Here is a 24,537-nt window from a genome sequence, read left to right as displayed (position 1 = left end):
CGTTGCGTTACAGACATGTAGTTTTACTTCTGAGACCATGTAACGTTACAGTAAATTTTTATATACCTTTAATAGAATGAGGAGCCAATCAGATCAACTGTACAAGACGCATTCAAGATTGCAATCGTCCAATCGTGTATATCCGGCTCCTGACATCTGATTGTATTAGTCAATGACAATGCCTTACACAAGTGAAGCTTATTATTGATAAATAATAAGCCTGATAATATATTGAAGCCTGAGATAGGCCAACCTATTATTGATACGACGACATTCGAGTTTGCATACAGCATTTGAAATTGATCCCGAGATAGGCTATATACCGGTATTAGAACAGTGGCTAACACTCATACTACAAAGGAACAAACATTGGTGCCCAAGCGAGGCAAAACATCTACTTATAGATAAGTATACAAACATTCAGAAAACAACTTGTGTCAGAATTATAAATAGTGTATATTACAGATCATACACCAATTCGCAGGATTGAATTGATAGTTGATTGATATAGAGAATATACTTTTTGCTTGACAGGAAGAGTCAGTTCGTCAGTTCGTAAAATTTATTTGTTACAAGATAAAATCAGTCAGGTGTGCTACCTTATACAACATTATATAGAACCACACAAAACACAATTGAATTTTTATAAGTTACATTTTATTATATTTTAAACATTAATTTATAGTTTAAATATTTCTTCATGTATTTATAAAATATTACCAATTTTTTTCCAGTAACAAAGCTTTAGTTATGTCACTAGAGAAAGCTAGATGAAATGACAGAGTTTTACATGCTCTACACAAAGCTCTACAGAAACTTCACATGACAAAGCTTTAACTTCGCGCCGCACTATTTATTTAAAAATATTATATCAAATATTTCTCTAGTTTGAGTACTTTATATTATTTTAAAGTTTTGTCACATGACAAGACCAAAACAACTAAAAACCATACAAAAACATCATTGCTTTTTTTAAGCTACATTTTATTATATTTTAAACATCAATTTATAGTTTAAATAACTCTTAACGTAGTATTTTGGATATAGTATATCATAAAATGTTTTATTATTTACTGTTCTAACGTAAAAAAGCTTTAGATTTGTACGCCCTATTTATTTATAAATACAATGTTTTGAAAATTTATGAAAATTAAATATACTGGAAATACCCCTGTCATACAGCCCACGACCAAAGCAATATTGGAAAAAAGAAAGGGTACTGAGGGCTGAGAATTGCAATATTAGCAGTCAAATGCCACTGCAGTGTAATAGTATAACTGCAATGGTAGCTGTAATGTACTGGATGTTATTATGTACAGCAAACAGCAATAATGAAAGGAAAATAATATCTGTTTATATCTCTCCCCAGCAATAGGAGAAATGCAATATTAGAAGTAAAATGCACTGATATTATTAGAATAACCAATATTATGAATATACATGTTGTAATATAGTAATAAGAGAAAACCAATGTACAAGTTTGTTTACATTTTAAAACGTCATAGCAAACAATATCAAGAAGTTGTGATATTTATATAGATTTTTAGAAATTGTATTTAACAATTTTTTTAGGAAAAATAATAACAGTAACATATTGCCCAACATCGGTCGTTATATACTTCGATCTTGTAAATTCGAATGTTTATTATTATAATTAAGTCTTATAAAATCAAATAATTATTCTTATAACTAAATCTTATAAAATAGAATACTTAATATTCTAATTAAATACTGTAATAATCTCAAAAGAATCGTTAAAAACATCATCGTCATTTCCTTTACTTTCACTGCTTTGGACATCAGTTGGAATACCAAAGTACTCATAAGTGTCCAAAATGTCAGTTACTTTGAAATCGGCCAAAAAAGAAAGGAATACTTTTCAGTATACTTCTACGTTAATTACAGAAATCTTTGGCAGTTCCACATTGCTATAGACAGGTGAAATGCGCACGACTTAATGGTTCTACTCACTGTTGCTCGGCGTTTTGTTTACCGATCTTAATTTTGATCAAAAAAAGGCTTGTCAAGTTTTAATAACGATTTTAGGCCGAAAGAGTCTGCCTATTCATTTATAATCCGATCAGATGAGCAAGGTTTAGGAAATTGCCTGCAAATAATAAAGACTTGGTAAAATATTTAAATAGGTTTATATGTGTTTTGTATCATTATTATACTTGAACGACTCTATTGAAAAACAATTAAATTTGTTGATGAAATTTAGGTACAAGGGGTAGCAATGGCTGTTGATGAATAACTTTTGTGAGTTGTGTGCACATATGCATTTATCATAAATATCCCAACAATCGCTTCGCTCGTGTTTAGTCGCGGGATTATTTTCATTAATTCTATTTTTATTTTTCTTATGTGACAGATCCATCATCTGCACATCTTCAGTTGATAAAGTGTATAATTTACTATTTAATGTGACTTATAATCAATCTTTAAATAAAAAAGTTCAAATCACTTTAATAATCGATTCGTAATAAAAAGTCTAATTCTTTTTAGAAATCTGAAAGCATAACAGGATTTGTATTTGGACCGCTAACCCTGAACAAAAACTTGTCGTTCTACTTATTTTAAAAGCATCTAATATGTAATTAAATATAATGCTGAAAAACAGCAATACTTATTATATAGCATTCCATATGCTCCACAATATTAAGTTTAACAACATAATTTATCAAAACTTGTTCAAATTATATGGCCATGACCGCCATTGCCATTTCACAGGCAGGCTTGCGAATACCAAAGTACTCACTGAAAGTGTGAGCTGGATAAGATGAAAGGTTGTAGTTGTAAAGGTCACTTTGATCATTCAAACAATTATTAAAATTGTTGCCATAACCTACTGAGGAACACAAAAGTCCTCTTAAAATAACAAGTCTGACAATTATTGGCTTTAAAGGCAAACCACATGTGGAATGTCAAATACACATAAAATTAAATGCACAATGTCAATAGCATGAGAAGTGAGTAATCTCAGTATCACTCTGACCTCCAGATCACTACAGTTCAAGTCTTCTTGATGTTTAACTTTAGTCTGGCTGACTGACTTATCACCATTTCTTCCTCAAAAAGATTCAGTTTTTCATAAGGCTGAGTAGTAAGCAATCAAAGTCCGTCTAGTGCTACGCTCCACCCTCTTACTTGATAGACTAAGGATAAGTGAATTAGAATGACAAATAAAAGGGAAGAGAGTCGCTGTGGAGACCGCAGCAACATACACTTGACTAAATTATTATGTACGCAGTGCACCAAAAGTTTGCAAATTAAAAACACTTGAACAAAAGCCAAAGTGACTTTCACTATAATACACATCATACCCGTTTTACTGATATTCGTAGACTTACAAACATTATCAATATTTATACTGTTTTATTCTAGACAAAGATCCTTAGAGTGACGCAGACAAGTTGTTGCAGGATGTTGTTTTAATCGCGATAATGTATGAAAACAAAATTAGCATTGTTTGTTGCTGTTCAATGTCAAGTTTATCACCTATTATCACAAATAATTATCATTTATTGCTATTTATGAATGACGACTCATACTACTTTTAAAATAATAATATAATTATCCTGTAAATCTGCCAATCACTGACTACAGATGCCTTCTGTTGTGACTATTAAAATAGTTGTTTTGCCACGGCAGCAAGTATGTCTAGTATGTCAAGTTTTTTAGCCTCAGGCCTAACAACAAATCGTAAAACCTCATTTTGAATGCAATGGCGCTCCATTTTTAACCTTTCCTATAGAGGCAGGCAAATGGAGGTGGTGGTCAAATGGAGGTGACGTTCAAATAGAGGCTGGCGTTCCATTTTTTAAATAATTGTGTTTTTTAAAAACTTGTCAGTTTTCTGAGGTCAATTTAACCTTTTTACAGGCAAAGCGAATGTTGCCTATATTTATCACTCTCCTTTGGGCAGAGGTACGTTAATCCTTTTTGATGCAATCAATCTGCTAACTCGTCAAATATCTTGATAAATATGCATTGGCAAGCCATGATATATCTCTACCAGCTGATATATATTGCTTGCAACAAACATGTGAAGATATTATAGCCTAAGGCCCTGTGCCGTGCTTAGCAATTTGTTGATGCTTTCAATTTAAATTTTAAGGTGCATTTTCATTTTGTAGCTATGTTTAACGATGTCGCTGAAAGATGTGGTTGCGTCAAATTAGAGTTGATTTTAAAAGAAAATAATTTTCTTTGTCTATCAGTTGATATGTTGTTTGTTGCGTTAGGTGATCTCATTACAAAGATATTTGAAGATTAAAATCGAAAAAATTCGGTTGCGGTAAAAACGCTCAGGCCAAAAAAATATGCCCAGACTTGCCCAAAATGATGTAACGCGTGGTACAACCTGTCTCTATCTCTCGTATTCACATCGGCTATTGCGATAAAAGTTTAGTCCTACGCGGCTCTATTGGTATATATTTAATCTTGTATTTGCTCGTGTTGGCTAGAATAAAATTTTAAATCCAGCTACAGTTACATTACTACAAATTTCTCAAAGGCCTCAAACAAGGAAAGTTAAAAACTTGTCATATTAGCTTCTTCTAAATGCTGTGTAAACATCTTAGTACCGACTACCAATTCTACCGGTCTACGGTAATTCTGTCAAGCAAACTATGTAGAATAAGGTCTTTGTATCAGCAAAGTTCCGTCGCTACCCACACTAATGGTATAGAGCCTCCAAAAAACCTCGCCCACATTATGCCCGCTGCCTATCCTGGAGGCGGGGCTGTATATCATTGCCCACACCGAAGACTAGTTTCTCAGTACCGTAAGTAAAATAAGCAAGCTTCGTCTTTGAAAAGAATAGGTGGCGAAGCCAACTACATCCCTAAAAGTCATGTACATTGTATGTATAGTCGACTATAAATGTTATCGAGTCATCATTGGTATCAATGTGTAGAAAAAATTCACTGGTCACATTTGATTTGTTGATTCAAGTACTAAACAAATGGTCGAGCTATGCAAAAGTGCCTGTCCATGCAGCTCTGATTGCACTTCATAAATCAATCTATCAGAAAAGACTTCAACACAGGTGTCACCGAGGCTATAATATATTCAATGTTCTGCAAATCATGTTTGCCTATCTTCAACAATATTATTTTATTATATAATTTTCACAAACAAAAAAATTTTCGTTTCAGCATAAAGCTTTTATTTAAAATATTCATCAAGTCGTGGCTACTCACATAGTTGTAAGTGATACAAAAAGACAATTTCATCTACTGCAATAAACTAAAAAAAACATCATGGTTTATGCAGCACACATTCAAGTCTCTCTTTCCCATTTATGGCAGTTTCCATACTGACAAAGCTGCTTCGGCTGGTGGGACCACGTAAACATCCTGTAATCAGTAAAACAAATGCAATAAATATATGTCATTCATAGATATGTCATTCTAACGTGTATCTACTGAAAGCTTTCAAACTGGGAGTTAGATAGATTGCGGGTGTAATTTTAAAAATGAATAAATGTTTAACAAAAGCATAAGTACGCCAAGCCAACGACTCGAAGCTTTGGTTCTGGAAGTTAAAGATTTACATTGATCAATCGATTTTCTTCACTTTCTACAAGTGAGAAGTGAACATACAAAGTCAAATCATATATCTAAATTACTAGATAAAACTGCCTCAGAAAATTTGAAGCAAATATAGTTAGGTGAACCGAGAAAAAATTATAAAACGATGAATAGTGATAGCAAAAAGTTTTAATTTTATTAATTAGTACATGTATTAATGAGTACTAAAGTATTACCTTTAGGATATTCATCAATCTAAGCCATTGTATTTCTAGATGCTATGGATTATAAAGAAGCAGTCAAGAACTCACTGTACATACGTATCTCGAATGCGCAGGAAATTACATTATAACCTTGAACAGGGAAATATAATCTGAATGTAAACTCAACAGTATATCTATAGGAGACTCAAAGTAAAAGATAAATTTACCTCCATTTTCCTATCTTCCTCCGTAGCACTTTAACTACCTGATCCCCAGAAAACTCAGAAGTCACCTTCGCAGTAACTTTACAGCAATTTTTACAATTCTGTTGTTGTTCAATAAAACGTATCGATCGAGTAATACGTTAAAGTAACGATGTTGATTAATTCAGTAAATATCGATGTCCATGCGATATAATAATAGAGTAAAATCCCTAAATTTGAGATCACAGACAACGCGTTTTACGAGTGATAACATTTATTACAACCTATATAAAAGTTTTGTGCTGATGATTAGCTAATGAAGCGATCTTATATTTGTCGCTCGTGGACTCTTTTTAGATGTATCACTAGTTACGTCACGAATGAAGCACCCGCTGGAATGTGAGCTTTTCAAAAGATGGCCTCATTCAAACGCATATATCTCTGTACAGGATTGGTCTACAAAGACAAAAATGACATCAAATTGTAGCTGGTGTTTTAGCCTTTTATTGGTCCTAATTTCATTAAATCGAATTTTTTGATGCGACCACATCGTTAATACTTCGAAGAAAAAGCATAAAAAACAGTTTGAAAGTTTTGGGCAAAGGTAAATGCATGGCGTAAAAGTTTAGCGTAAAATATTTCACCAGCAATTTTGATAGTCATATTTGAGTGGCCCTATTATCTTTGGCTACTATTAAAGTTCTTCACATGAAATACATGCACTAAATGAGTTAGAATCACTCGATATATACCTTACAGGATGATTTTATTCGCAGAGTTATAATTTCACGAAAATTGCCATTTCATGCATATTCTGACACAACCACATCTTTAATGCACTGATTTACATGTTGGTTACAGTTTACAGCTAAAAGCTAATTTTTTATATACAGTAGAAGAAGATAACCGAAGGTAACCGTAAGAAGAAGAATAATGAGAAGGTAACCGTGTTACCGTGTTTTTATATACCGTGTTAAGGTAACCGCAAGCATTCTATCAAATATTCTATTCAAATTCTATCAATCAAAACCGCAAAGATTCTATCAATCGACCTCGATTTATTTCTAAATAACCTAAATTTCCTGTAACAACCTCAGATTCTAAGTACCTCATTTTAGGCGATTTCAATATTGATTATATAGATAACAATGCAACTGAAAACTATAAAAACATAATTTCCTTATATAATTTTGAAAACACTATTACAACTCCAACAAGACTATCAAAACAAAAGCAGTCCTGTTTAGATCATATTTTAACAAACACAATGGAAAACAACATATTTTCAGGAACTATTAAATGTGATTTAAGTCATCATCTACCTACTTTTTACATAAGTACAAAAAACTCTAATTTTAATGATTAAATCGGTAACTTTTCAACCACAAATAAACAATATATTCATTACGATAGATTAGCACAAAATATAACAAATACAAATTGGGATAATATCTTCATTCCTGAATGTCTCAACACAAATTATGCTTTTTTTATTAAAACGCTTCAAAATCTGATAGCAAAATGCATTCTTGAGAGGTCTGGGTCCTTCGGAAACAAGAGATTCAAATATACCAAACCTTGGCTGACCAATGCTCTGCTGAATAAAATTAAAAAGAAATACAATATTTACCGCCAGTTATCTAAATCTCCTCTTAATACAAAATTAAAATTTAAAATACAAAAAATTTAAAAATCAATTGTCAACTGAATTGAAGCATGCAAAATTTTCTTATTTCAAGGACAGTTTTAACAATTGCTCCAATGCTTCAGAAACTTGGAAAGTAATTAACACACAAATATTGAACAAATCGACAACAAAGATTTGCAGAGTGCCCAACTTGAAGCTATTTCCAACACTTCCAATTTAATATGTTCAGATATAGAAATAGCTAATGAATTGAAAACATATTTTACTAATGTTGGACCCTCGCTAGCAAAAAACCTTCCAACAGAAATTTTGAGCAACAGACTATCCGATTACAATCCAAGCTTTGAATTACATCCAGTTACCAGCCAAGAGATTATGGACACAATAAAGTCTTTAAGCGAAAAGAAAGCTGCTGGCTTAGATGGTATTACAAGCAATGTTATTAAACGCAATGCTACTTCTTTAGGCTGTATACTCTCCCGCATCATAAACAAAAGCATAACTACCCAAATTATTCCAGATGATATGAAAATTGCAAGAATTAACTCTCTGTATAAAAAAGGAAACATAAATAAATGTGAAAAATGTAGGCCTATCTCAATTCATCCGATATTTAGCAGAATTACAAAAAAAACTTATAAATTTCCGCATCATGGACTATCTTGAATGCAATAGCATTCTATATATAGACTCTAATCAATTTGGTTTTAGAAAAGGTATTGAAACAAGAGATGCAATTAATTCCTTTACAAACAAAACATTCCAAGCTTTTAACAAGGGAAATTGTGTTCTTGGTATATTTATAGATTTCAGCAAAGCATTTGATACCATTGATCATGGTATATTGTTATCAAAATTAAAGTCCATTGGTTTCAAAACAACATCTGTTAAATGGATAGAAAACTATTTAAAAGATCAAAGTCAAAGAATGAAAATAAATACTACCCTGTCAACACCACAAACTATAAAATGTGGTGTTCCTCATGGATCTGTATCGGGTTCAGCTTTGCTTTTAACATACATTAATGACTTAGAATGTCAATTAGATGTACTTTCATCAATCTAATATGCAGACGATACTAATCTTTTTTTGAATCCTAAGACCTTCACAAGCAAATAAATTTGATAAATAAAGACCTAAAGATCCTTCAAAGTTGGTGCAACCAAAATAAACTAACAATTAATTTCAACAAAACTTGCTACATTTTATTAAAAAACCCACAGAACTCATACCACTTTAATAAACAATCGCTACTAATTAATGGTCATCCAATAAATAAATTTGACAATATAAAACTTTTAGGAGTACTTATTGACCCTCAGCTGAATTGGAGCAATCATATATCCAAACTGTTAAAAGACTTTAGACCTTATGCTGGGTTGTTTTTTCGATTGTCCCAGTAACTCTCTAAGGATGTTTTGCTAATTCTGTACAATTCCTTCATCAATTCCAAACTCTCTTATTGTGTTGAGGCATGGGGAAATGCTCCACACCGCTTCTTAAACAAAATTAAAGTTTTTCAAAACTGTTTACTCAAAATAATTAACAAGAAAACCTGTGAGTTTTTTGCTAATCCGCTCTTGAACCTAAATAAAATTTTAACTGTTAAAAAGTTATACCAATACTAAGTACTGATGAAAAAACACAACACATTTTATGAAACAAACCAAAACAGGACAGTAACACATTTAACCACTCGTCAAACACACATTAAAATAAAAATACCATTGTTTAAATCAAAAACTGGTCAATGTTGTTTGGATTATCAGGAGTCATTGCTATGGAATCTGCTACCGGTTACACTGTGTAAAGTTGTAAATGCTGATTCTTTCGAAAATGAACTGAAGCGCTACCTCAGACAACCAGACGACTAAACTAACTAGACAGACTTCTGCTGACTCTACTTTCAGGTTCCGCGCCTTGATTAGCCCTGCTATAGCGCACAGGGACTTCATCATCACCTTCCCTGGAGTGACTTTTTTTCTATTTTTCTTGTTTTTGTATACTGTAAGAAGCACTCTTCATATTATTTTTTGTAGTTATATTATAGATGAAAATAAACAAACAAACAAACTAATAATACGCTATTCACTTGCGAATTTTATGTTGTATAATGGTAATCTATCAAATGCTGCAGATTTACATTCAAGAACAAGTTACATAAACAAACCATACTTATAATACTACTATAATACAATCAGAAATGAAAATTAACAATTTTGAAACAAGGGTATTTGCATCGTTTGTTTTGCCAGTTGCATTATGCTTGTTGCTTTCGATGGTACAGACATCTTCTGACTATCGTGGCTTCTGTCTGGTGTCTGTGCACTCAACACCTTCCACATCGTGTTTCGACATCAAATCTTCTTCTGCACTGCGGGACTAGTCGATATTAGTGTCCAAACAATCTTTTGCACAAATGATGAACTTTTGCTGCATTGCTAAGCACAACTTTTAGCCTAAAAGTAGCGGTTCATATACCATTGTAAATGTTAACTGTTTTGTCACATACATAAATGCCGAAGTATCAAGTTCGCGTCAAAAAATGAACTACTATTAGCCTGACACAGTTAATAATGATGTCTACGGTGTTGAATTCAAAGATTTGACGAAAAAATGAACACCTTCAGAGTTGGAAAACGAACTTCGATATGAACATAAACAATGAAAGAATAAATTTTTATCGATGTAACTAAGTCATTATTACCACCATTTTGTGGACACTTTTCGACTGATCAATTGCTATTATGGGTTCGCAAAGATCAAAGGATGTCGAAGAGGCGTTCATATGTAAATGGCATTCAAATAGAGGTTTTACAGTGTGTTAAACAAATGGAAAAACAGTGGGTACAGCTTATACACTCTGTATACCTGTAATGGAAAAACAGTCTTAAAGCTCGGGTGTAGCCTATACATGTTGTCAGCTTATAGACAATATTTTCCATAATTAAAATGTATTTACAACAGAATCTTTATAGTTATCTTCAGTTTTTAATACCATAGAATTGTGTTTTCTAACCTTTTAAGCTGGCCAGCAAGATACACAATGAGGCTGAAATTCAACTACAAAATCTAATAATAAACACAACAAGAAGCCTTAGCTGTTATGTGAATTATTGCTCAGCAGGTATGTAAGAAATTCCATGCACTATAAAGATTAAAGCTTGGCAGCAAATATTTAATTACTAAACTATTTAACTGCGCAAGTAATTGATTCGATATTTTTGCTGTCAATAGGTTTGGTCAGGAGGATCAGCCAATGTACCCATCTCCAAAAATGTTGCAGTTGTTAGTCATGTTCATATCGGTTCAACGAAACTGAACCAAGGCTTGTCATTCAATAGAACACATACACAAAATTTTTGACCACAAAGCTACATATATTTTACCACAATTAGCTAAGTAAATAATAACTCAATATACAACAGATGCAATTACATAACAAAAAAGACCTTCCCTATACAATTTTTACACAATCAAATAAAAGTATATGAGTGTATCCAAGTACATTTGAACATGTACAGTTGTATGCTCTATAACGAAATGGCTTCTATCAAGTATGAGTATTCATATGACTTGTTAAGTTATAGCGTTGGGCATACCGTCTACTGCAAATCTTGCACTGAAATGGCTTCTCTCCAGTATGAGTCCTCATGTGTCTTGTTAAATTAGAGCGTTCAGCAAACCGACTACTGCAAATCTTACACTGAAATGGCTTCTCTCCAGTATGAATCCTCATATGACTTTTTAGATTACGGGGATCAGCAAATTTACTACTGCATATATTGCACCGGAATGGTTTTTCTCCAGTGTGCGTCCTCATATGGTCCGTTAGAGTACCACATTGAGCAAACCGACTACTGCAAATCTTACACTGAAATGGCTTCTCTCCAGTATGAGTCCTCATGTGTGTTGTTAAATGATGGCAATGAGCAAACCGACTACTGCAAATCTTACACTGAAACGGCTTCTCTCCAGCATGAGTCCTCATGTGTCGTGTTAGCTTAGAGCGATGAGCAAACCAACTACTACAAATTTTGCAATGAAATGGCTTCTCTCCAGTATGAGTCTTCATGTGTCTTGTTAGACTAGGGCGATGAGCAAACCATTTACTGCAAATCTTACACTGAAATGGCTTCTCTCCAGTATGAGTCTTCATATGATCCGTTAGAGTACTACATTGAGCAAACTGACTACTGCATATCTTACACTGAAATGACTTCTGCCCAGTGTGTGTTGTCATGTGTGTTGTTAGATGACTGCGGCGAGCAAAGCTAGCACTGAATATCTCAGACTGAAGAGGTTTTCTTGCAGTGAGACCTTTTATTTTTGTCTTTACAGTGGTAGTGCATAACAATCTTCCAGATATATCATTTTGATCTCTTGGAAAGGAATTCTGCCCACAATTTGTACCTATAATACAAGTTGATAGTTTTGGGCCGCAAGCTTAGTAGTATGGTACACACTCAAGAATTTTTATATCATAAAAATGTCATTTAAACCCTATAAGTAATATGAAAAGATTCTTTAAGAGTTTTCATTGCAAATAAGAATAATATATTGTATGTAACAATTCAAACACACGGTATAAGGTCAAGGACCAACCATCAGATGTAAAGCATTTATGATAAAAGGATTTTTAGTACTTCAATTTTTTTATTTCATTCTAAACTTGGAGTCATAATTTCCCACGACCAAAGTTTGGGAGATTTATAATAAATGCGTATGTGCGCACAACTCCCGAAAAATTATCCGTTAACGGCTGTGACCAAACCCTTGTACCGAAATCTCTTCATCAAATTTAACGCTTTTTGTGTAGAGTCGTTTAATTATAATAATGATACAAAACACATAGAAACCTGTTTAAATATGTTACCAAGTCGTTGAAAGGTTACCGCAATATCTTAAAACTAACCCATCTGATCGGATTATACATAAATAGACAGATGAATTCGGCCTAAATTCGAAATAAAAACTTGACAAGCCTATTTAATCGAACTTAAGACCGGCTAACAAAACTCCGATAAGGCGGTGCGACAGAGAGTAGAACTATTAAGTTGCGCACATTGCACGAAAAAACCGTGCACATTTCACCAGTCTATCACATTGTCCAATTACCAAAGGTTTCTGTAATTAACGTGGAAGTACTGATAAATAATCGGTTTTTTTGCCGATTCTACTGGACTGTAGCATTTGGACACTTATAATGAATACTTTGTTATTCCAACTGATGTCCAAAGCAGTGAAAGTAAAGGAAATTATGATGATATTTTTCTAATGATTCTTATAAGATTATTAAAATATTTAATTGTAAGAATAATTATTTGATTTTATAAGATTTAGTTATAAGAATAGTCATTTGAATTCACAAGATCGAAGTGTATAGTGACCGATGTTGATGTATATATATAGATGTTGATGTAGATATATATACAGTCAAACATGGATATAACTCGAACTTCACGGGACCGAGCAAAAGTGTTCGAATTATCAGAGCGTTCAAGTTATCAGAGCACTGTCACAAGTCCATGTATTTACTTAATTATTAGTAGATACATGTACATATACAAACTATAATATAAATCAAAAGCACAAATGACTTGTTTCGAAATAAATGCTTCTAATGTAAAGTTTAAAACGTTTTTATCAAAAAGTATAGAGATTTTTCTATCATTTGAGATTGGTTCATTGTTTGAGGTGATGTTATTGCCAGGACATTTTTTAGATTGACATTGGCAAAACTTGATTGTTGTTGAAATGCTCAAAAGAAAAGACATTTTTTTCTTTTGGGGGTTTACCCACGATCAATTTTGCCGTTTTTTCTTGAAGTTTATGCAAAGATTACCTTACTTTACCTGGGATTCGTTAAGAGCAACACTCCGAGGCAGTTCAATTAGAAGTTTTACGAGGTTTTACGTACATTCTATATCACTCACGCTTTTTTAATAGATACTTATTGAATGTACATACGTATTCTGTGTTTAGGTCAAACGATGAATAGTGTTTTGTAGCTAAGACAACGTAAACGTGTAATTACAACAATTTTTAAGACGTTTTAAACATTCAATATTCCAACGTTGATTCAACATGGAATCAACGTCGAAAAACTATTCATCACGGGCTAGCTGGGTTACGCCACGCACTCAAGGATTTTTGCCACGCACATACAAAACAACATGCGATTTTTGTTTTGTATGTGCGTGGCGAAAATCCTTGCACGCGTGACCCGGCTAGCCCGTGCTATTCATCGTTTAGCAGTATAAATCAAATTTCACCAAACCTTTAGAAAAGTCGTTGACAAAAATATTTTGCCGATGGTGGTAATAACGACGATTATGAATTACGAAAATATGAAGTTTAGCTCTATGGCTTTGAATAAAGTGATTTTCTAAAGCGATAACAACCGTTTCGGTAGCCGTTGGGCAAAAAGACAGTTCGAATTAACAGTGTTGAGTTCGAGTTATATATAGCAATTTACCATTACGTGGGAACGGACCAAAGAAACCGTTCCAATTAACCATGTGTTCGAGCTATCCGTGGGCGAGTTATCCATGTTTGACTGTATATAGATTTACAGTCAAACATGGATAACTCAAACTTCACGGGACCGAGCGAAAGTGTTCAAGTTATCAGAGCATTCAAGTTATCAGAGCACTGTCACAAGTCCATATATTTATTTATTTATTAGTAGATACATGTGCATATACAAACTATAATATAAATCAAAAGCATAAATAGCTTGTTTCAAATTAAATGCTTCTAATGTAAAGATTAAAAATCTTTCATCAAAAAGTATAGAGATTTTTCTATCACTTGAGATTGGTTTGTTGTTTGAGGTGATGTTATTGCCAGGAAGTTTTTAAATTAAAATTGGCAAAACTTGATCACTGTTTAAATGTTCAGAAAAAGAGACATATTTTTCTTTTGAGCGTTTTAACCAAGATCAATTTTGCCGATTTATCTTGAAGTTTATGCGAAGGTTACCTCACTTTTCCTTGCTTCCGAAGGGCCATCGCTAAGCGGATGTTTGGTAAAACTCAAATTTCACCAAACCTTTAGAAAAGTCATTGACAAAAATATCTTGCCAATGATGGTAATAATGACGCCTATGAACTACGAAAAATTGAGGTTGAAACCTCTGGCTTGGAATACAGCTATTTTCTAAAGCGATAACAACTATTTCGGTAGCCATTGGGCAAAAAACTGTTCAAGTTAACAAAGTTGAGGTCGAGTTATCTAAAGCAATTTATCATTACATGGGAACGAACTCAAAAATTCAATTTCATTACGTATTACATTTATCCCACGAGCAAACGAGCAGAGTGATGTGTGCGAGTTTTTATGATAAATGCATGTGCACACAACTTACAAAAATTATTCATCAACAATGAGACGAACCTTTGGCTAGAAATTTTATCAAGAAATTTAAGCATCGGAATGTAAAGTCGTTAAAGTATAATAACGATACAAAACACATTTAAACCTATTTAAATATGTTACCAAGTCTTTGTAAACCGTCGGTATTATCTTTAAACTTACCCATCTGATCGGATTATACACAAATAGACAGATTTATTTGAACGCAAATTGCCACAAAAAGCTTGAAAAGCTCGGTTTAATAAAAGTTAAGACCAAAAATTGAAACGCCAATAAAGCCGTGCGACCGATTGTAGAACTATTTAGTAGTGCGTATTTCACAAGAAAACCGTGTTCATTTCACCAGTCTATGGTGCTGTTTACTTGTAATCGAATTTATTCGAAGGTTTTTGTAATAAACGTAGACCGTTTGAGGCGTAGACCGATTTACAGGTACGAAATTGTGGTACACCGTTTATCAGCCTATGTTTTTTGTCCAATCACCGAAGGTTTCATTATTTAAAACGTTAGCCGAAATTCTTTACAACTTACGTACCAGCTAGGGCCGAACTACAACGCCCGTTTATGACGATAACATTTTCTTTATTTTGCTGCAGTTTGCAGAAAACTTTCAGAAGCGTGAACGCTCATACTTGCTTTCTGTTAAAGATCGCTATCAAAACCATTCCACATTCAACGCAACCAACTTTCAAACTGTGTATAGTACACAGTAGCTTGCCATTTTACTTCTAATTTTGCATTTCAGAGTTATAATAAACATATCTCCTTATTGCTAAGTGTTGTTAAGTTACATTATTAAACTAGAAATTCTATTAACATTATTAAATTAATTATTAAATTACGTTATTGTTAAGTTACTTATTGTTAAATTACAGTAGGTTAGGCCTACAGCTTTAATTAATATTTTTTAGTGTTGTGAAACAGGTTTGAGATAGTAGTAAATTAGGTGTGATTTATTGTTGTATTAAATCAAGTTTTTTAACTGTTTTGTGGCGATTTTCAGTAAAATCGGGTTGTAGACCATATCTTTGGGATAGTAGTGGATTAGGTGTGATTTTTTTACAACCTTTTGTTTTGCATAATTGACTTTGAAATTAATTTCAAAACAACTTGACAACTGCCATGGACATACAACTTCCCATAACACCACGTCGCGGCCGACGCAGTGGCCGTCCGCGTGTCTCTCAATTATTACAGCGCAATAGGAGGATAACTAGGATAAATAGGAGGATAAATAAGTCCTCACAGCAACCATCTACATCAAATGCTAATGTTCAACAACACGCTACTCAAATTAATAACAACAACTCATCTGATTCAGATAACTCTTTAGTAGATGTTGTAGGCGATGTAAATGACATCGACTTGACAGCCCCTTTGTTTCCAGATGATGATCATGATTTTATGGACATCATTGACAATGAAAATATTGCACAAAACAATATTGCTCCTCCCAATAATGCCCCCCTTCATCACATTCCTCATTTTCAATCTTTAGATTGTCCTGCTTTTCAAGAACTGCGTAACAACTTTTTAGGCAGACTTGAGAACAACATATCACAGCTCACATGTACTGAATGTAATGAAAAACATTTTATTACATACAATGCTCAAATACAACTATGTCATACGTGTCAACAAGTTAGACCTGACACTGTTAATAAATTCAGTGCAGCCAACAATATGGACCCAGGTCCATCTGTTGAATTGTTATCTTCTCTTACACTTATAGAACAGTTACTCATTGCTCAGGTTAATCCTACAATGTCTATATTCCGTCTTCCACGTGGTGGCCAATTTGGGTTCAGAGGTCATGTCATCAATTTCCCTCAGAACGTAAATGACTTTGTAATAAATTTACCTCGCCAATTACAACAAATTGACATCATTGTCCTTCGTCGACGCGTTGGCCAAGTTGCCTTGCCAGCCAATCTCTTTACAGTTCGCCGTCAAAGAGTTCTTGCCGCGCTCATTTGGCTTGAAGCTAACAATGAATTTTATCGTAACATAAACATTATCCAGGAAAACATAGATGCTTTGCCACTTGATGACATTGTGGAATTACCTGACCATCATATAGTACAAGAGTTAGATGCTGACCTACCTCCAGCACCTAATCCAGATAATGGCGCCAACAACCCAAATGAAGCCAACAACAATGAACCTAACTTGCAACGTCAACAAAATATTCCAAATGACCATGTAATTCCAAATACATTTGCACCTGCACAAAGGCCCGCACCAAATGAAAATCAAGCTATTCAAGCTGCAATTGATAATAATGATGTAATTGATTGGCCTGCAATACAAGGTGAACCTATCAACGAGTTCAACACTGTTGGCTACATAGTAAGAGCATTTCCTGTTTTGTTCCCGACAGGTGCCGCGGATTTACGTGCACCCCGTGCTAAACCTGTTTCCGCGCGTGACTACTTCAAACATCTTCTTTACTTCAAAGATGGTCGATTTCAAGCTGATCCTAGATTTGTTTTCCTTGCTTAAAATAGTACACTCCGCTGGCAATCCATTCAAGTAGGTCAAGTCTTCGTACAGAACAACCCAAATGAACGTGAAATGTCTGTTGCCGATATTCGCCAACTTGTCAATGAAAATCAACGAAACTTGAGCAACAAAATTCTTAGGTTCGGTTCCCAAATCAGGGGTACTGCTCAATACTGGTATAGCCGACACAATGAACTTCTCGCAATAAACAAACAACTCGGAAATGCTACTGCTTTCTTCACATTTTCAGTTGCTGACATGCAGTGGCCGGATCTTGCACGTTTCCTTGATACTGACGATAGAACCATTGCTCAAGCAACTGCGCACTCACCTCTTACTGTTGACTCATACATAGGTGTTAGATTTGACACATTCTTCAAACATTTCCTTACACCTTACTTTCTGATTGATGACTATTGGTACAGATTTGAATGGCAACATCGAGGCAGCTTGCATGTGCATGGCCTAGCTTGGTTACAAAATGCCCCAAACACACAAACTTGTACACAACTTGAACTAACATCGTATTGGGATAAAGATTGTATGCACTTGGAATCCTGCCATTGAACATAACCAAAATCCAGCTAATTTCTATTGGGATGTTCGAAACCACCCATGCTCATTAAGAGGTCAAAATGTAGATAACTTAGAAAACTACTTGAAAGACCTTGTCAATATTTGTCAAAAACATACACGTTGCAATCCGGGGTACTGTTTGCGAACACAGCCAGATGGCACTCAAAAATGCCGATTTGGCTTTCCGAAAGAAATACAAGCACGAACATCTGTTGATTTTGTTCTAGATGAACAAGGTCGTAGAACATCTATGGCTATAAAATCTGCTACTAATGACCCTCTCTTGAACAACTATAATTATGCCATCTCTTTGGTCGTGGGCTGTATGACAGTGGAATTTCTAGTTTTTAAATTGCACAGTAACATAACTAGCATTGATACGTCTTTGCTTCCTCTCTGCTCTACTCGATACATATACCAGCTCAAGTCACGTTACTCCAAAGGTATGTACGTACACTACTGTATAGTAAATAAAATCTTATTTTATGATGGCCATTAAATGGTCAAGTGTAAGAGAGGCCACTTTCGAGAATTGCAACGCACGGCTTTTCTGGTCGAATTAGGTTGAAAACGGTTTTAACCAGACTAGCTAAAGGTAATAGTAAAAGCAGAAACTGAGAAGCGATAAGATTTTAGTGATGAAAAGTTGAAATTCAGTGAAATAGTTGAATATACATATTAAAAATCAGCTTTAATCAGCTTTAAATGTGTGTTTAGTAAGCTAAACTTATTTGAATTTTGAAGTGAATTCAAAGCTTATGTGGTACGTACATCTTGAAGGCAAGAACTCTTTACCGTGTGTACTGCATTTCATACACACATTATGATGCTGCATTTTACAGTATTGCAGACCATAATCACTAGGTGCACTTAATACAATGTAGCTACTGTAGGTAACTATAGTTAATAAAGTAAACATACTATTTCGTTACTAATTTTCAACATCTACATTTTTATAAAGTTTTGAACGATTCTTACCATTTATTTTGCATTGTATAGTTACAATGGTTTTTATGACCCTACATACGACTTTTTCACAAAACGATGTCAACCTTGGAACGGATCAACATCGTATCCCGAAGGTGCACTGTACTTTACAACCTTTGTCATTAAGCATATATTGATAAAAGAAAACCTATATCGCGACTAACCTATGAGACACAAGATGATAACAAAGCTCTTAATATGTCTCAGGGTCATGAGTGTTCTACTAAAGGAGTCTTCAAAGTCCTGTTGAAAACAAAAATTCAATATGTCATTAAATGTGTTAGACTGATATCATATTTACCTTTATCACAGTGTGTGCTGACTGAACGACTTTCTGGTTCTAGATTAAGTTCAATGTCTAAAAAATAACCAACGTAGATGTGAAGATACAATGAATGATCTGATTTGTACAAAATATCTTGAACAAATTTTTATAGAAATCAAATGGGACTATAAACTCAGTGTATTTATAGTCGAAGGTTTCAATATATTGAAAATAACACATACTTTCTTAGCTCTCGTATATCTGTATTTAGCAAATGATATCGTCAAACTTATTAAGTTCAGAAACTTTTCATTGGGCTTATGCTTAAATTTGTGACTTTGTACAATCAACAGTCAATCAAACTTCCCTTTTTTGAACTACACTTTCCCGAACTTTCAGCTATCCAGAGATAGCTGGATAGCTGTCCGTGTCACATGTAACCCTGTCTGTCCGAAAAAAACAACTTTGAGCGATATGTGCTCTCGGGGCAGACGCGGCAAGCAACGCATGCACTTGTGGGAGTGTTATACTATAATTATTGTTTGGTATTATTACTGCTATAGTTTGGTGGCCACAGGGCATTTTTGTGACGTTTTTATGCTAACGAGGTACGACAATGGGGTATAACGAGTCTTAGGTTTAATAGATAGAATAAAGCATCCCATAACTTATTTACCATACCTACCTAAGATGTTGTTGTCAAGCAGTGATTATTTTCCATTAAAAGGAGAGTAGAAATACATAAATAAGATTTTCTTTGCACCATGTGCAATTAGCCAAATTAGCCACTCAGCTCCGTAACCATAAATCTATGCCTTTTCTAATACGGGGCGTATTTGCTTTCACCGATAACACATAGGTCCTTACTCTGTTTCCGCTATAGCCGTGTCAGAGACTGTCGTCAACGTTAGTGTTAGCGGCAAAAATTTAATCTTTATTTAAATTGATTACCACAGCTAGCTATTAAGGATTACATAATTCATTATAATCAAGTTCTACATTCTAAGAAGCCAACATGCCTTAATAACGGAAAAAAGTCCTTAACCTAAAGTTTTTATGAGATGTAGAGCACCATCTACACACATTCAGATATGTCCATAGCATACCAATCAAAGTCATCATAGAAACTCACAGTGTTTGTCTTATGCAAATACCACGCTGAATGCTTGATGAGGATTGCTAGTGAGTCAAAATAACAAAGAGCTTCTGAAGTTGCAAACAATCTCATAACCCTGGAAAAATTGAGGTGAGATGATAGCAAACTCATTTACTTAATGCTTCAGTAAATGATCAAACGATTCATCGAGCAAAGATCAGTTGCATTGCTTCATTGAAGATTTTGCGTTTCCTTCACCTAATCATGAATTTTCCAAGACAAAGCAGCTTCTTGCGTGGGTATTGTTTGTTGGTGTTTATGGTAGTCAGCTGGATCAATGAGAGATAGGTGTTGGTTATAATGAATTGCCAAACTTCTCAGTCTACATTTTACATACTGGCTATAAACTATACAATAAACTACTCTCTGTCATAGATATTGTTGCTGTCTTTAGACATTCAGTGTTTTATACACTCAATGGCTTAATTCAATTTGTTTAATTTTTTAGGCTAAGACGGCAGCACTACATAACATTATTAGCTATAGATATTATTGAGCTTCATAAATAGAATACCTATTGTATATTTTTAAATAAACCAGATATATTGGACTATTTGTTATATAACATGCCTCTGCTGATCATTATTAAAGCACATCAATTACATAAGTACCGTTTCAGCCTAATCCGGTTCTTCAATATCTTGGCTTCAAATGAGCCATTGTTTGACATGGTGAGACAGACATTGGTTGGTGTTTATAGGATTTCCCCAGAGCTCTACCGCAGAAATCTTTAATGGTATATGATCGAAAATAGTGACATCACAAATTTCTGCTGTAGTCTGCTGTCGAAAATTGTGACGTCACAATTTTCATATTCGGTGTTGTGTGCCCTTACCACTTATTTTATTGCTTACGGCTTATATTCATCAACTACGATAATGACGGTAGTGGCAGGCGAAGGTAGGACAACTCAAGAGAACCAATGAAGATGACAAAGGAATCAGTGTCAATAGCTCTCCATGGACAGATTATTTATATGATAATAAAATCAGATTCCAAGCACCATACTATGTTTTCCCGATGATATTATGCAATAGCCCTATCTTTTTATCGTGATGTTGAGGGGCACGCCGAGACTAATTATTAATTAATTAATAACTAATTAATTGACATATAGTCCTATGGCCACGCCACTGCAGGTCACAATTTAATCGATGTGATTTCATTACCTTTATCAACTACAGTATATTTATTGAAGCATAATTATCTAACCCAGAACATGTGTTTGTATTGGTCAGGCGTTAGTGCGATCCCCGGGCATCGTTGATTGACTAGAATCCTAGTTTATTATTAGCGCACTCTGGGTTTAACAGCACCGATTGTCACAGAAAAGCGCAGTCTCGATGGCAGCGAAAGGGATCGACGACCTAAGGCTAAATAATAATTATGACATCACATTTTGGGAACCGCAACCAAGTGTCTTTTTATTGCAAGAAATACTTTTGACACCCTGTTTTTCATAGTTCTATTATTCTTTGTGTATTGAACATAGGCTCACTCGAAAGCTAAGACTCTGGTGTGTTGAAATACGTGATAAAAAATTATGTAATTCATGTGCTTTAAGACTTTGCGCGTCTATTTACCAAATTGGAGACTTGCTCTTTGAAATGTCAAATCAATTTCAACACAAAGTGTAGTACCTTCATGCAACTGTATGATTATTATTTACCTGATGGTTTGGTTAGTTTTAAATTATTATATTGTGTCATGCATAAGTTATACTGTATTATTGTGTTATTACATTGTATTCTGGTGTATTGTATTATAAGTACTGTAATATGCTGTATTGTATTGAACTGCGTTGCATTGAATTATGTTATAGGATTGATGTGTTGCATTATGTTGTGACATTATATAGTAATACATTTTGCATTGTACTTTAGTCCATTGAGTTATATTGTATTGTTATAGTGCTCATTTATCAATTATTACTAGAGCTGCACAACGATTATAGAAAAATATCACGATTAATAACCGGTCTGAACCAATTAATCTTAGAATTAATCTAGCAAAAACCTGCATATTCGAAAACAAATAATAAAGCTATATATAAATTAATTATATTTGCGACAAATATTATTAACAGGATTATATGTTATGTACAATGTACATAAGTTACAAGGTAATAATTATTATGAGTATGAAAATAGTCTATGAAAGTCTATAATTAAGCCAGCCAAGATTTAAGGCAGCAAATGAAGAGATGCCCTCTACCTACATACAGTAGTAATAGTTATTGTCTGCGACAGCTGGTGATGATTTCTGAGCGGTAAGATGAGAATTAATTGAATGATATCTTAATGAAGTGCTGTGGTGGTAGCCAAAATCTTTCTGGGATATATTTCACTTCACTTTCTTGTTATGCTTCCAACAACATGAAAATGTTCTACTTAGTATGGAAGACATTTTTCTGCTTTCATGTTCCACCAAAGGGTCAATCTTATATTACTATCATTCTAAAGATGAAATATGAATGTGATATTTTTTTAAATGAAGATGCATTTACAATTCACGACAAAAAGTTTTCAAATATAAACAAAAGATGAGCTGTAAAAAATTAAATATTGAAGTCACTTTTGTTGCTATTACCTATAACCATGTTCAAACAGGTAATAACCTCGACATGGCGCTTGTGTCTTTGCATTGTATAAACAAGATCTATGTTAGTGAGTCACTTCATATTTTCATAGTTGAGTGCAAAATAATTGTGGTTGTATATAATTGGTAAAAAAGTGTTGACGGCCATAATATTTATTTGTTAGTAAACTAAATGGCAGTAACCTGCCATGGTAATGTTATATTGTGGCAGACGCCGTACAACGAATTTATTTCTTATATTCTATATATCCGCATATAACTACTTATATATATATATATATATTGCATCTTGTTTCTGTCTTTGTTATGTGTTTTACTTGAATATAATTACTCTCATATATATTTTGCATATTGTGGTTGTCTTTATCGTGTGTCTTATCGCTAATACTATGTTAGTTTGGCCGTAATCAAGCCAACGTGTTAGCGAGTCTATCAATCATTTATTCCTATACCATTTCTTACCCGGTTTCATTATACAGCTCGGGACACATATATTTATATATAGGTTGTGCTCTCGCAAAATGAGCAGGGTCGTCGCAGTTCCACTCCTAATGGAAATTGCTTTGGAATAAAACGAACAAAAACCATACTCCCTTCTCTTACCATTTACGCAATATTATTGCAATCTAGATCATGCCTGAGTAAAGGCCGAAAAATTCCTTTACAATATATTAAACAATACAAAAGAATCACATCATGATCATCACCTCGGTTGCATTTTATTTGAAGATTAATTGGCTCAACTCAGTTAATCGTGTAGCTGTGTTGATCGCGTTAATCGTTTGATTAACGCGACCTTTGTGCAGCTCTAATTATTACCTTACTAAAGTGTGCAGTGTATGAGTCAGGCAAATATTGTTGTGGCAAGCGCTAAAGGGTGCACATCTATTCTTTTCATGTAGGGCTATGCACATTGCCCACACATCCAAATCAGTCTTGTACCTCTTCCTATTTTCAAGTTTTTAATTCAAGGCTACATGCTTTGTTAGATCGTCTTTCTGATAAGCCATGATGGATCAATATTGCACAATAAACGTAAGCTCTTATATGTATATATGGTAATTTGATATTTTGAATTCATTGCCTGTAATAGATGTCGTTTTTTACTTTGTAGTCAGCTGCCAGGGTCTCAATATGACAGATATTTCTCGCCATCATCTTAGCCACTGGTCTGCCAGCCAAAAACCTTCTTCACATTTGTTAAAATGGGACTTGTAGAACTACTGATTGACAGGCCATACTGTATACCTCATTGGGTACACTGGTTGTGACACAGACTAACTAACAAATTTGATGTTTAATCTTCTAAATGAAATTAATATATTGCTGGGCAACACGTGACAAGCATAAAGTATCTATTATGCTTCTCTTAGTACTTTTTATTGGTACATGTTATTTCTTTTTTATTTACCTGGCATTTATATGCAGTTTCTTGCTTCGTTTTAGATTTATTGTACTGGTAGCGTGTTAAAACAATAATGGTGCAG

The 24,537-nt window shown here is 34.0% G+C and overlaps 1 protein-coding gene across 1 annotated transcript in view; it reads right to left on the bottom strand.

Moving 5' to 3' along the window:
- Positions 1-24,537, bottom strand: part of LOC137393492 (zinc finger protein 850-like) — a 317,826-nt gene that overhangs the window by 94,173 nt on the left and 199,116 nt on the right. Inside the window, exon 3 of the mRNA XM_068080069.1 lies at positions 11,161-12,002. Coding sequence (XP_067936170.1) covers positions 11,161-11,832 — 672 coding nt within the window. The 5' untranslated portion in view covers positions 11,833-12,002. The remainder of the gene's footprint in view (positions 1-11,160; positions 12,003-24,537) is intronic.

The sequence above is a fragment of the Watersipora subatra genome, chromosome 4 (genome assembly GCF_963576615.1).
Source record: "Watersipora subatra chromosome 4, tzWatSuba1.1, whole genome shotgun sequence".
Classification (NCBI taxonomy): Eukaryota; Metazoa; Bryozoa; class Gymnolaemata; order Cheilostomatida; family Watersiporidae; genus Watersipora; species Watersipora subatra.
The sequence above is the reverse complement of the archived record's forward strand: the minus strand, read 5'-3'. Positions and strand labels throughout refer to the sequence as shown.